Source organism: Coturnix japonica, chromosome Z, assembly GCF_001577835.2.
Source record: "Coturnix japonica isolate 7356 chromosome Z, Coturnix japonica 2.1, whole genome shotgun sequence".
Lineage (NCBI taxonomy): Eukaryota > Metazoa > Chordata > Aves > Galliformes > Phasianidae > Coturnix > Coturnix japonica.
In genome coordinates this window covers 28,027,812-28,042,577 of record NC_029547.1, presented here as the reverse complement: position 1 = coordinate 28,042,577, position 14,766 = coordinate 28,027,812, and the positions used below count along the sequence as shown (strand labels likewise).

The 14,766-nt window shown below is 36.8% G+C and overlaps 1 protein-coding gene across 7 annotated transcripts in view; it reads right to left on the bottom strand.

Annotated features, from left to right (window-relative positions):
• NFIB (nuclear factor I B) overlaps positions 1-13,635 on the bottom strand; it is a 68,265-nt gene extending 54,630 nt beyond the window's left edge. For 4 of the 7 annotated variants that reach the window (XM_015849009.2, XM_032441237.1, XM_015849010.2 and 1 more), the window contains exons 1-3: positions 13,558-13,635; positions 2,008-2,076; positions 150-270 (exon numbers count right to left, since the gene is read on the bottom strand). In XM_015849009.2, the coding sequence (XP_015704495.1) occupies positions 150-199 (50 nt within the window). In that variant the 5' untranslated portion in view covers positions 200-270; positions 2,008-2,076; positions 13,558-13,635. Of the gene's footprint in view, positions 1-149; positions 271-2,007; positions 2,077-13,557 lie in introns of those variants that run through there. The other 3 variants (XM_015849008.2, XM_032441236.1, XM_015849007.2) reach the window with 1 other exon arrangement.
• Between the last annotated feature and the right edge of the window lie 1,131 nt (positions 13,636-14,766).

Below are 14,766 nucleotides of genomic sequence, written 5' to 3'. Positions count from 1 at the left end.
GCATGCCAAACCAAGATATAAGTGAGTCCCTCAAACGTGGAGATTTCAGAGAAAAATCACATGCTTGTCCTCATTCCCACTGTGCTGTGGACCACTCATCCCCCACTAGTACATACTGACACACACTAGTATTCATTTCAAGTTTTTACCTGCTTGGTGGAGAGGATAAAGACCTCTGCAGATTTATACCAGAATTCATATCATGGTAATATGGCTGGCTCGGAAGTTCTCCAATTGGGAAGTTCACTCCAGTTCCTTGGGTTATAGGTGCTGAAAAATATACCATTACAAAGAGTCAAAGATAATCTTCTATCTTTTTAGCCATCTTTTCATTTTTAACACCAGGAAGAACATCAAGATGTATAATTTTCTGCCTCTAGCAGAAACCAAGTACAGACAAGTTTTATCAATGTTCATGTATCTAAAAAGTGAAATACCTTCCCCAGTCCCTAGAAATCCCTTAGCAGTTATGCAGAAACGATATATTTGTTGTCCATGACTGTCTTATAATGGGTAACCTAAAGTCATAAATGTGAAGAAGATAATAAAGCCTTCACCATTAGTTTGAAGAAAAAGCAGCAGCTCAGGGGTGACCTTACTGCTCTCTCCAACTACCTGAAATGAGGATGTGGTGATGTGGAGGTTGGCCTCTTCTCCCATGTAACTTGCAGTATGACTACAGAGAATGGCCTCAAGTTGTGCCAGGGGAGATTCGGGTTGGGCGTTAGGAAATAACTCCCCTAGAGAGAGGTCAGGTGCTGGAATGGGCTGCCCAGGGAGGTGGTCACTGTCCCTGCAGGTGTACAAGAAACTTTAATGTGTTCTACTAAGGGATGTGGTTTAGTGGGAAATATTGGTGATAGGTGGATTGTTGGACTGTATGATCTTGGAGGTCGTTTCCAACCTTGGTGATTTTATGATTCTGATTCACTAGGTGACCTTTCACAGTGAATGAGGAAGGGCTTATGCAGAGATTTCATATCTCTATGGAAGTACTGAAATAACTGGAAAGAACAAACCTGGGGACACAAAACATCTTTTTTTCCCTTATGTTAAAACTTTGGCATTAATAGTAGGCAGCTGTGGTAACAGCATGCTGTGCCACCTTCTTTTTCCTTTACCTAGGGCCACAGGTACTGTTTTGCATATGTACACCTACATACAAATACACATACACTCAGTGCTATCTTCACCTTCTTACAGAGTGTGTGTATCATACGTTTTATCATTTCAAGAATAAATTACATGTTGCATGTTGTGGTATACTTACCTTTGTTCATTGTCTGTGCATTGTGTATTTTAACTACCTTTGGCACTTAAAAGAATAATTGCATGTTGCATTGCATAATTGCATATATCTGAAGGTTTGTATTTTTCCTGACAGTTAAAATACAACTCTGTTGTGGCTTGAGGTTAAACAAATACATGGTAAGGAATCCCACAGAAACCACATTCTTTAAAGCTTATTATTAGAAGTATATAATGTATTACAGCTGCAGAAGGTATGATTTTCTAGGGTAACTACAATATTGATTCTTTTTTAATCTGAATGGCCCAATAATTTTAAATGTATTTAACCACAACTGCAAACAAAGCTGTATTTCACTGACCCTCAGTCTCCTAAAACAGCAAAAACGTATCTTCAGCAGGGACAAAAAGAAAGAAAAAAGTGTGTTACTGCTGAAGGATGACGAGTATTTTTCGGAAGATTTAGTATGATCTTAATTGCTGAATATTAATTTCTGACGATGGCAAATAGCATAACACTGACAACTCCAGTTCAGTGAATACATTAAGCAGCCTGTCCTGACATGAACTAGTTTCTATGCAAAATCTGGACAGAGAATTTCAGAGTATTCTGCCTCCCTGTTTTGTTGGTGTGGGTTTTTTCTGATATTTGTGTGCATAAGATTTCTGACACAAAATAAGCCAAGCCAAAGGAGAAGAGGAAAGGCTGATATCAAGAAAAAATCCTTGATTTAGAATTAAGTGCAAATATGAACTTACTTCTGGACACTCTCACAAGTTCTGACACGTTGAACACTCCAGATTTTACAAAACTGTCCTCAAGATACACTGAAAAAGACAATAACATAATCAGTATAGTGAGAAGATTACTAAATAATTATAGATAAATGTATACACAAGGTAGCAACAGTATCAGTGGAGTTCCAAAACTATAGCGTGCAGAGCAAATTACATTGAAAGCTGATCACAAAATCAAATGAAAGCTGAGATTCAGGCAGAGGTGCTAAATTTTTGATGGCCTGTGGGAAAGCAGCTCTTTAATACGTACATGAAAACTAACAAATAGTATATTGTGTTCCTAGTTAACCATCCAGAAACAAGCTTAAAATTAGTTCCATTCATAACTGTCTTTAAGTCAGTATCGAATTAAGAACTGGAATTAAGGGCAATACAGCAGTCATGTCATGTACAATCATGTACATTCTTGATGAACAGACAATAACTTGACTGTCACTCTGCTTACAGTGAATTTACCACCTTAGTTAACAAAATTATCAAATCTGAGGCAAACAAGAGTTATTGTTGTTTCCAATAAAAGCCAGAACTAGGTAAAACAACCTATAAATTCAGCAGGACGCTCAAGTACAGTTATCTAGAAATCAGTGTCTAAGAAACCATACCTCAGCAGAGGCCAAAATGGCCTCTACTTACTTATTCTAAGATAAATATATGTGACATACTTTTCCTTTCTTCAAGTTTTGGCACACCTTGGGGGTCTGCAGTTAGAACAGCTAATGATAATAGCTATCCCAGTAATGTAACTGGGTAATGTAAAAACAGGAAGCTGAGAAGCCCAGGTTTCTGTGGAAGTCTCTTACTGATAATCATTGCACACAACTTAATGTGAGATCATATAAAGAGGCACTTAAGGTAGGAATGACACTCATCTGCTACTGGAATTATCTGGATCCAAACTTTGCTTCTCTAACAGTCATTACATCCAAACTTCTCTAACAGTCATTACTGATTATTCTTGTCATGTAAGAAGGCACATCAAACATAGCTTACTGTGCTTTCTCTAGCCTCTTTTCTGGATTAACAGTTCTTTATCAATTGGAAATATACTGTTAGATTTCTGTTCCAAATGTTTGAATAAGTAAAGTACCGTAAACGACAAAACAAGCACAGAAGTAAAAAATTCACCTGCCAGTACTGATGTAATTTAGTTTCCTTTGGCAATTACTACTTTCTTCAAATAATTTAGAAAAAATGCTGCCGCTATAATCATAAATTTGACTGTAAAGTATGCTTCACTGGAAAGATCCATTCTTGGTACATCTGGAGAAACCTCTGCTTACTTTTAGGGGTCAAACAAGCATAGCAGAGGGTGAAAAAAATGATCATTTATCAGTATTTTTCTATCTTACTGGCCCCAGAGAGCCTCTGCTCATTATTTACCAGTACAGGTACAAACAATGCATCTAACAACTGAGACTGAAAGACTGTGAATACTTTTAACTAAGCACATTTGTTATAGCCTCTCTTGACGTCTCTGTTACAGTTAGACCTGTTAGCGAGACTCAGTTTTCTCAGACTGAAAAATCACAGGATGGAGTTCAGTGGGCATACAGAGCACCATAGGTCTGTGGAGCCATATAGTGATACAACAATGCCATCATCTTTTAATCCTCCAGTCATTGTCACTTCATATGATATCTATGCATGTCTTTATTTCCATCAGCAGTTCTATGGATCTCACTCTTTCCTTCTTTCTCTCTTCCATCTTCTATATTCCCTTGCACTCTTTATTCATATTTTCTATTTGGATGGAAAATGATACAGTTTCTCAAATATTTACTTCTTTATTTGACAATACATGGCACACTGATATCATTAACAAGTTACAGAGAGTTGATGTTTCTTCCTCCTTTCTTCCTTAGACCTCATTTCTAATCTTAGAATTGACAAGTTAGACAAAGAATAGAAATTCTTCCTAGAGTGGCAATCTTTCCCTTCTCTGTCTATTTCCTTCAAATTGCATGCTGGGGAGATTTCCAAAGGGAAATTTAGTTTCATGCTTTTAGTTGGCCTGCATATAAGTGTGGCTTAAAGTCAGTTCACGGACATGCAGCCAGCTCTGGAGTTGGTAATGAGACAAGATAAAAATTCTGTGCAGCTTATCTAAATACCTCTGTTTTGAAGGACACCTTGAATCACTCAAGCTAGGCTGAAATAAGAAGACTTTTACCAAGGTGTATATTAGTCAAGTTATCATTGCAGAGAAAACAGTGAGTCTCAAAGTTCATTATACTAAAAAAAAAAAAAAAAAAAAAAAGAGAAAAAAAGAAAATGTTCATCCAGAATTTATATGTAAGACACACATGTACCAAGTACTCTTGTTTACCACACCACATACATGGGAAGTCTTCAGTCTTGTCTCACCAAATTTTCAGTTTTTTTTTTTTTACTGATAACACTTCGGGTGCATACTTAAAGAAGCAAGTAATATGCTTCCATATTGACACACCAGTGATATCAAGATACACTGTTGATTGATGAATCACTTTCACCCAGGTTTTTCCAACCGAAGAACATATGACCCCCACATATATGCTATCTGCAAATACTTCCCTAGCATTAGAGAAGTGAAAGGAAAATTACACTACTGTCAATCACCAATCAACTTAAAGACAGCCTGATTTTTTTTTTTTCAAATGTGTAACAGTGACAAAAATACTTATCAAAAAAATTTGGCCATTGAAAGAAACACTACCTCACAGGCACTAACAATTTCATTAGCACAACCTGGTGTTTGAATAGGGAAGTTAATGCAGCGGGTGCCTTAGAGTGCAAGAAAAAATAAATCATAAAATGGTATATTAATTAACATCATTGGATTGTCAACAGCTTAATCTAGCAAGGAAACCAATCTATGTGGATATGTGCAAAATTGTTCTTAGCTCCCAGCTGTGCATAACTAAAAATCGTTTTTTGCCATTTAAACTGCTCATAATTTGTGGAATCAGAAAGGTGCTCTACATGTGATCAAGGAAATAAACAAGACAAGATTACTATATGGAACATTTTAACGGTTCATAAGATTCCTGTAACGCATTTTGCATCTTTCCAAGTACGTACATATCGATTTTTATCTTAGGAAGCTCGTCTTCCTACTGAAACAAAGATAGTTAACATTCATCTTCACATCGCTATACTGGAGTAGAGAAGGTTCCAGGGACGACTCACTGTGGCCTTTTCATTTACTTAAGGACGTGAAAAGCAGGGGAGGGAATGGCTTTTTTAAGAGAGTGGATAGCAATAGGATGAGGGAATTGATTTTAAATTGAGACAGGGAGGTTTAAGTTAAATATTAGAGATTCTTCCACACAAGTCGTACGCACTGGAACGGGTTGCCCAGAGATTGGATGCCCCATCCCTGAAGGCATTCGAGGCCGAGCAGCCTGGTCTGTGGTTGTTATCCTTGCACATAGCTGGCGGGGTTTGGAAACATCAGATCTATGACGGTCCTTCCAACCACAGTTCATTCTATGATCGTATACATCGCAAGAAAAAGATATCGGTCCTTACGTTTTGGACTAAGCATTTCTAGTGCACTGTTGCATTAACATCCTTTTTAATGCCTTTGAAGCCTGAAAACAATCCTTGTATCTGTTTTAATCTGTTTCAGTCCACAAACTAACACACTTAGAACATTTACTTGTGATATTCTCTGAGAGAATTTAAATGTATTTTTGCGATGGTCGTGATACTACTTTGCTATTAGCTTGAACAGCACAGATATAAACATAGAGACTGTTATTTACCGAAAACTCATCCTGCCTGAAGATGACACAGTCTGAAATACATTTGCAGTTATCACTATTTGTTTAAATTCGAGTTATTAAGGAGAGTATTTCCGACCAAAAAACTACTGTGTGTAATCAAGTTGACAATCTGTATTAATCGACGACTTCCAAGTCCGTATAGTAGTTTTTATTATTTAATTATGTTAGTTTCCTTTTATGCTTTACAGGTAAGAGGGGGGAAAAAAAAAGTTTCTTTCGTTGTTGCTTTTTTTTTTTTTTGTCCCCCCCCAGAAATGTCATTTATGAATGAAAAAATACAATCTACCAAACTTAATACTACTTGTGACTACTGATACAATATGGGTTAAAAGATACAGGTCAAGCCAAACAGGCAGTTCTGATCATCTCACATACGTTGCAATACAGAAAAACAGTCCAGTAATTCTCCAGTTGCTACTGAAGCAACTTCAGTTCTCATCATCTATACATCTTCCTGTCTTACTCCTGCATCTTGCAAAATTCAATAGCTAAAGTATAGCTATAGCGTTCACAGGTTATGATTCTAAAGACTGGAAAAAGTGTTTGTTAAAAACTATTGAAACAATATTTTCAGTTGTGCTTAATATGACTGCACACGTTTATTCTCAAATTACTTAAAATCTTACCAGGTGACACTGCTTTACAACTCTTTGAATCAAACTTTCAATAACCTTCTGATTGAACTTGTACTTTTAGACAGTATGCGCGCTGCTTAATGTTCTGCCTGTCTAATTGCAAAAATAAATAAAGAAATTAATATAAAATTATTCTCGGTATCATTAAATATCTATTTTTTTCACTTACAAAACTTGAGTTTGAAGTAAACTAATAAAGCAGGAGTAAGGAATCCAATCAATCTCACAGAAATAATTCGTATGATGTACTTGTACTTTAAAAAGAGAAACTGATAAAGCAATAAATGAGGCTTAATAGTAGTAACAGGTCAACACTAGGAGCAACTGTCAGTAAGAAGGATGGAAAGTCTTGCCAAATACAAAGATGAAGTTGACTTGAATCACTAGCATGACATAGTGTTCTCCCATATTTCTAAAGCCCATTAACTTTACGTTGTAAATAATTTTATTGTATTGCTTTCTTTTCTTCAGCCTTTGAAACAAACTTTTGAAAGTATCACTCTTAATTATCTCATATAGCATCAACCGCTACAGAAGTTCTAATATCTTCAGCAGAACACTACTGGAGTACAAGCTTACTTATTCACAATTAAACGTGTAGTAGAGAAGAGTTTCACCCAAATACATCTTACCATACAGTCTAGCGAACTTGCAGTTTGTTTTCTCATATATTTTGGAAGACAGTAAACTTTAAAAGATACCAGCAAACTTGCATTTCTCACTGGCCAAAACTGCTTACGGACAACTAAGCAGTATGGCATGAGCCAAGTAGTGACAGAAAGATTCCAGTAGTGATGTCAGTTTGAAACAGCTTGTAATTAATATCTGTCCAGAAAAATGAAACTATATTTGTTATCACATGATTTCTCGACTCTGTGTTGGCATAGTTGCCAATTACAAACATTTTCAAAAATTTATTTTTTTGCTTGAAGTGATTGCCGTCCTTCGGACAGTGTAAGAAAATGCACTGCAAAAAGATCCCAGTTCCACCTGCCATTTTAGTCCACAGTAAGGCCTTGAAAGCTGTCTGTGCCTATATATCAAGAACAAATGAGATTTACATTACTCTGATGCTTATAACCAGAAAAACTACAACTCCTTCAGCGATGCAGTAATTTCTAAGACGTAAATACCTAGCTTAAGTGAATTGTAATCCACTGGAATACAAGTGACTGACCTGAGTACCTGAGTAAGGAAAAAAAGAAAGGGTGACTAACAAAAACAGCATAGTGCCTTCCACTCCAGAAGGGGCTTCACGCCCACACTCCAGACGAAGATTTTAATAGTTGGGGAGCTATTCTTGTCACATGTAAGACTGTCTAGTCGCTATCAAAAATAAACTTTCTTGGTGCCAAAGCAAGCTTGTGGATTTCTAACTGTGCAGATTTATTTTTAGTTAAACTTTCTTGGCTCTGTTACATTTTGAAGTAGGAAAAACACTTTTTTCACCACTGAAACACAACTGCTTCAGAAGAGAAAGTGGCAATATTTACACCACTAGTTTCACTTAAAGAAGGATAGTCCGATCAAAAGAACTTAAAGTAAATCTAAAACCCATTAGACAGGGGCCCCCCAAAAATTGCACACCAAAAATTCAAACCGGCCACGGCATAACAAAAAAGTATTATACTTCCTGGAAAAAGGAGTCCACTGCAGTTCTATGAAGATTTCTGATTGTAAAAGAAGCTCAACTGTCTCTAGAACACCCTAAGCGGTGTGGATCTGAGAGCAGAAAAGAAGCAAGACCATTACCTCTCAATCATTGTCATACTAATTCATAGAGCATTTGGGATCTAGAAAAAACTCCACAGAAAAATCAAGCCCGTAAACCAACCCCAACCCTGTTTATTTTGAAGATTGCTGATCTGAGATGGCGATGCTGAGCATACAGGAAACAACAAGCGATTTCAGAATATCCACCTCCCAGTGATGAAAAAGCAAGCGTGCAAATACACATTGTTTAAATGCACTTCTACTGGTTCCCCAAACTGCTACTCCAGCACATTCCTTCCACACAAAAAAGCGTTTAACAACAGAGAGGCAGAAAAATTCTCTCTAAATACTATTCCGATTAATTAGGTCATAGAATTTGCCATCCCACAGAAGAGAACGGCAACTTGCATGGAGTAAAATAATGAAAACCCATCTGTGTTGTGCAGTCCATCAAAACTCAAAACGAATTACCTGATTGCATTTTCCAAACAGAGCACCAAAGGTTAGACCACATTACTCTTCAGAGTTTATTTCTGAAGCTGAGTTCTAAAAGTTACAACTGAAATACTTCGCTACTAAAACAGTCACATTATAGGCAAATGTTATTACACATTCTTTCGGGCTTGATCCAAAAAAGATGTTCTCCCTGTGGCTGCTGGCCCTTATGAAAGCTCAAAGCCTTTGGGCTCTACAGCGCAAGAAAGTATTTGCATGTAAGAGATAGGTGAGCTGGTTTTGGCCAAACCTTTTTTAATTAGGGGGCGGGTGGGGGGGGAAAAAAAAGAAAAAAAAAAAAAAAAGAAAGAAAAAAAGAAAAAAAAAAAGAAAAAAAAAAAGATTGTGATTTCATTCCATTCAGGTCTTCTTTGGAAAAGATTCCCAGAACAAAATTCTGGCAAAAATACAAGGGGAAAACCCACACCAGATTGGCAATATTGGGTCCAGGGATCCACCGAGCCATGTGTTATTCAGAGTGGGAACCTCATCTTCAGATATCAAGGGCTACTATGTGGGAAAGAAGAAGGCAAATGGTGAGGAGGAATGAAAAAGAGACAGATGCTCAGTCTCTGTCTAAAAATGTCTCACCCCCCACATCAAAAAAAGTAATATTCATTATCACACAGGCTTGATCTCAAATCATCTTTGCTCCTCATTCAGCCCTGTCTGAGTTTATGGAGTCTGCAAAGTTTATCTGAAGATATTCAGCTAAATCAGAATAAATTCTACAGGGGAAAAACAAAACAAAACAAAGAAAAAAACTAGTAGATCCCATTTCCTAGAAAACAGATGAAATAATTTCTAAACATGACTGCTTGAATAATAGCAAAAATCTGAATGCATTTGTCTTCTGTGACCAAGGACATTCACAATCAACTACGTGAGGACAGTTAGGTTTTCTTGCACCTTCTGAAAGACATTTTTTTTATTCCCCAGTGCTGGTCAAGAACGATATTCTGAAGAGATCTGACTGAGAGAAAACTATTCTCCTTGTGGCTATATCCTTAAGTCACACAATGAAGCACAAACAGCAACTGGTATCATTTCCATCAGGAGTTCTCATAAAGCTCAAACACTGTTCAGATGTCCACCCTTTCTTACTGTCATATTAACATAACAGTTTACTTCATCAGTCTCTCTATTTGCTACCCTTATTTTAGCAGTTTAAAAACACTGCCTTGAAAGATTTGAGCACCCTGGCAACAACTGCACACAGATGTTTTAATGCCAGTGTGTAAGTCAAGTGTGCCAAGCTGCAATCTCATGCCAATGACAAGTAGCAAGTAGCTTTGCCGAAGTCCAACTATTGTGGCCAGTGGGCAGTGAGAAGAGAAAAATAAAATACAAAAAAATCTAGAAAATCCTTGAATAGGAGAACTGACCAGTAAGGACGACATATCTGGAGACCAAATTTTTATGGGTGGCATGAAAATCATTAGCTTATAAATGGCTCTGGATGTTTTTTCTCTTTTTACTCACTCTCATAAGTTTCTTATGCCTAACAGATGAACTCACTCTGTCTTCCATACCTATCAACCCACAGCTTCACAAATTCTTTGTGTCACATAGATAGTAAGGAAGGTTCATTTCTTAATTTCCTTAAGCGACATAGTTAGGACACACATAAGATCATACCTACACTGAAATTACTGGGAGCTAATAATATAGAATTACACTGAAACTGCCATGCTGGGCCTTCCTCCTTTAGAAACTTCAGCAGTAGCTGAATAGATACCCAGGCATAAAGAACGGTTGTTGCTTGCCGGTTTTGTTGTTTTTGCTGTTTTGTGGGTATTTTTTTACTAGTATTTTTTTACCTATGTTCTGGCTATTTTCATTTTAAGCACTATCTGATCCAAGTCCCAGTAGTGCCATGTCTATTCTCTCTCTGAAGCCATGTAAATGTTTAACAACTAACACCAAATAAACCTGTAGCCTGTAGGTGCTTAATGAGTGGTCTGGGCAGCAACAACCATGTCCAAACTCTCCTCTCAGTTCAGTTCATCTCAGCTCATCTATATGTCAGCAGCAAACAAAACAATCCCTTTGCAGAAGTGACTTTTATAGCTCAGCTCAAAGAAAATCAAGTTTCATTCTTCTGAAATAAACCGAATAAAAGTTATTGAAGAACAAAATTTAGAGGAGGATATCTGTGGATCTTGCTACAAAAGTTAAATACCACTTTCACCACAAACTGCACTAGCTTAATGCAGTGTTATGCTGTCAAAATATTCAGTGTATTTTTAAGAACCTACTATAAAGAATTCCAGTAAGGGCTCTTAATGTTCTTTTGTTTGGCAAGTGACATTACCATGGTTAAGACAGCAAATTACCAGACACCCTGAAGAATGTAGTAGTCTAGCCAAACCTAGAAAAAAGCACTTTTAACACCAGCGATCTCACTAACTACAACTCAGTTTCCAGTCTCTTCTTCCTTGGCAAAGCCTTTGTGAAGGTAGTGGCATCCAAGCACTAACAGCACCTGTGCCTTGCCAACACCCTGGCTCTTTGATAGTCAGGCGTCAAACCAAAACATGCTGAAAGAACAGGTCCCTTCCAGCATAGCCAATCCCTCTGCTCCTAGGCTGGTACAAAAAAAAAAATAAATAACAAAATAAAATAAAAAAAAAAAAAAAACAAAAAACAACCTCATTGGAGTCAAATAGTTTAATAAGGAAAGAAAAGTCCCTTTTAGGACAAACTTATGGACTTATGGACAAACTCCACCATACATCCTTGAACAAGCCCAGAAGCTCTGTATTTTGCAGTCCCACAAATTTCAGTGCTTTCTCTCTGCCATTTTAACTTCAAAACAGTATCACACAGGGAAGTTGAATGATGCTAGAATTTCATATTTCCTCAAATAAACAGATGACATCTAATTATGCTACTGTCTCTGCTCAAATGAAAGGTTTCAATGGAAGCAAAGCATGGCTCACATTTTCTGTCCTCTCTTGGCTACAGATGAAAGGAACAATGCCGCCAACAGTGACTCCAAAGTATGAGAAAGTGTTATGCTCAAATTACAGGCATAAAGTTTCATGATAAGTCCAGCAGAAGATTTCTCTGCCGCTATCTCCTGCTGGCTCCTGGGACAATGGAGTTCATCAGAAATTGGGGCAACTGGTCTTATCCTGCAATACTGCCAAAAGAAAGCTTACAAGGCTTCTCTGCTGCCTCCCTTTTACTCATGTTTTTGGGAGCAAGACATCTAGACTTTCTAGAGTAACTGGAGTTGAGGCTGAGACTTGATGGGATTGGACACAAAAAAGATCCTCACTAGTGAAATACATACTTCTACCCTCCTACACCCTCCTACAAATGTTGAATGGTATTTTAAAACAGGATTTTAAAACAATGAAGATAAGTTTCCACAACTGGCCTTCACCTTCTCAAACTCTGAGGCTATAAAGGATCCTACAAAATGATAAAATGTAATGCATTTGGCTTTCACTGCATTTACAAATCTAAATATTTTGAAACAAATTCTCTAAGGTCAAATATTCCAAGTTTTACAAAATTGTGCTTATCTATGAGGAAAAAAAAAAAAAATCAGTTTTGTTTCAGCCGTAAATTTGCTGATAACTTAGAGATTTCCAGGAGGGGGGTTTAAACCATTATCCTACGTATATTATGCCACATATTTGATAAATAAATAAATAAACAACCAAAAACGCTTGAAAAACAGCTTGACAAGTTTTTTGACCTCTTCTGTCCTCATAACTCCAAAACATATCAGCATACTTCAGGAAATATATTGCTGCTCTTTATAATAAAAGAATTCAGATTTTTTATAATGAGCTACAGCGGTTCTTCCACTGTTGGGTATTCAGTTCCAACACACACAGCACATTCCAAAACATACTGAGAATGCTTTGATCGTATCCATAGTACAAAACTGTGTAGCCACAATGTAGGCTGTTTTCCCTAATGTTTTAACAAATCCAGAAAATACTCATGTATATGTAACAGCCTACCATCACACAGTTAGTTCTTGGTTAGAGTGTGGTTCATTTTCCATTTAGAAAAGGCAAACTAAGCTAACTGAAGCTTATTAACAATAGATGTTTCTTCTGAGAGTTGAAATGTGAAGATACAGTACGGTTTTGATGGCTGGAGTCACTCCTTACTCTTTAAGAAGTGACAGTATGAGGAAGTCTGTGAAATTTGTTTGTCTTACTCTGATAAAATTCATAAAAAAAAACAAAAGACTTACAAGCTTTATCAGCACTGCCAAATTGATTTAGAAGGATAACTCCACAAAAGTACAAAGAGCTTTTGGCCTAAACAGTGTGAAATGGCAATGTCTGGTTTTGATTTTCTCTTGATTTTTCATTTTTAGAGAATCCTTGAAAGTGCTGTTTCCATGAAATCACAGAAATATCTCTTTAAAAAGTGCCAAATTTCACTAAAACGATCCATTAACCACGTACTCAAAAACTGCTCTGACCTGGTGTACTTTCACAAAAGATGAACATAACATGAATTTAAAAAGTGAAACTAAAGGAAAGAAGTTGTTAACTCAGTACATAGCCTTAGAGGTAGGGCAGTTGTGTTTTGTCTGAGACAAATGGCTAATTGTTGTATTTGAGGACTTCTGAAAAGTAAAGTTATTCGGAGATCTTGTTGCCTCACTCTTCAGCCCATCCCCACTTACAAACTTTGAAAAAAAAACATGAACTGAAGGTAAAATTCCATAAAATAAATGAATCTTAATGGAACTACAATTGAGGCATTGCCAGTTTGAAAGAGCTAAAGTAATCACAGCTTGTCCTGATTATATGTACCTACCAGCACAAAATATGTTGCTGATCAATTATGCTCTCTTTAACTATTAACAGTAGTATCTTTGTTCTCAAACAATGTTAGATTGCACATGTTCTGGAACTTATATTTACCTGGTGGATTCTTGGCAGGATCATTGTGGCTTGGACTTCCTGGTTGTCCAGAATCTATAAAGAAATCAAAGAAATGTTTTACTAATTTGTTTTGAAAGTATCTCACATCCTTTTAATACCTTCCTTCAGTATTAAACTAATACTTAACTTTGTTATTTAAAGGTCATTTCCCTGACTTTCTACATGAAGGTATTAGTGAACAAACACACTATGTGTTACCCGTTTTATGCAGAACCAGAAACATTGTGAAAGATGCAATGATCCTAACAAGGGAAACTCATAGATCACTGAACAAGGACAAAACAGTCATTCAGGTAAATATTCAGGGTGTAAATACATCTACAAGAGTACCTTTTCATTCCCTTTCCTTCCATCCCCCAAATACAATATTACATAATCAGAGAGCCAGAGGTAGCTTCTTCTCAGGCAATGACCAGAAATATGTACCAGATCAGGCAACTAATGAACTACACAGTGATGAATCCTGTTTCTTTAACCTCCTCTTGAAGCACAACAGGCCTAGGATGCTTCCACAGGCTCAGATCTGCACTGTAGATATGGCTGTCCATTTTAAAACAATATAGCCTTTGTGCTCCTTGTCTGTAAGAACTGCTATTGTGAAATGAAGGTTATGTAACATAAGACTATTAAAAAACAAGCCCTGTATACTTCAAGTGTGTTCTTGATACATGCACTTAATGAATCAAGATGAGAGAGAAATCTGAAGTCAGCATACTTGACAATAAATGACATAAAAGTAATCGCTCTTAAAACAATCTTCTTTCTTTATTCCCACACCAATCATATAACAAAAGCTTTTTTTTTTTAAACAAATTAAAACATGAAAGACGCCCCTGTATTCAGAGTGTAAGAAATTAAATGAAACACAACCTATTCATTCAGTGTATGAGTGGGTTCGATTAAAAGAAAAAAAAATCCATTATCTCAAAATGCAGCCATGTTCGTTAGTAGCAGAAGACCTCCAGAGGACTGTACCACAGTACTACAGAAACTCCTACTGCCAACTGAACCTGAGCAATGTCAGAGTTACTGAAGAGAAAAAAAAGGAAGAGAGTACATATCAACAAATATTTGTCCTTCAGTCTCCTTAAAACCAATACAGCCTTCAACCTAGAAGGCCGCTTGCTACCTAAGTTCATTAAAATATCTTGCTGTCTGCTATGTAACTTAGCAGACGTGGTTTGACAT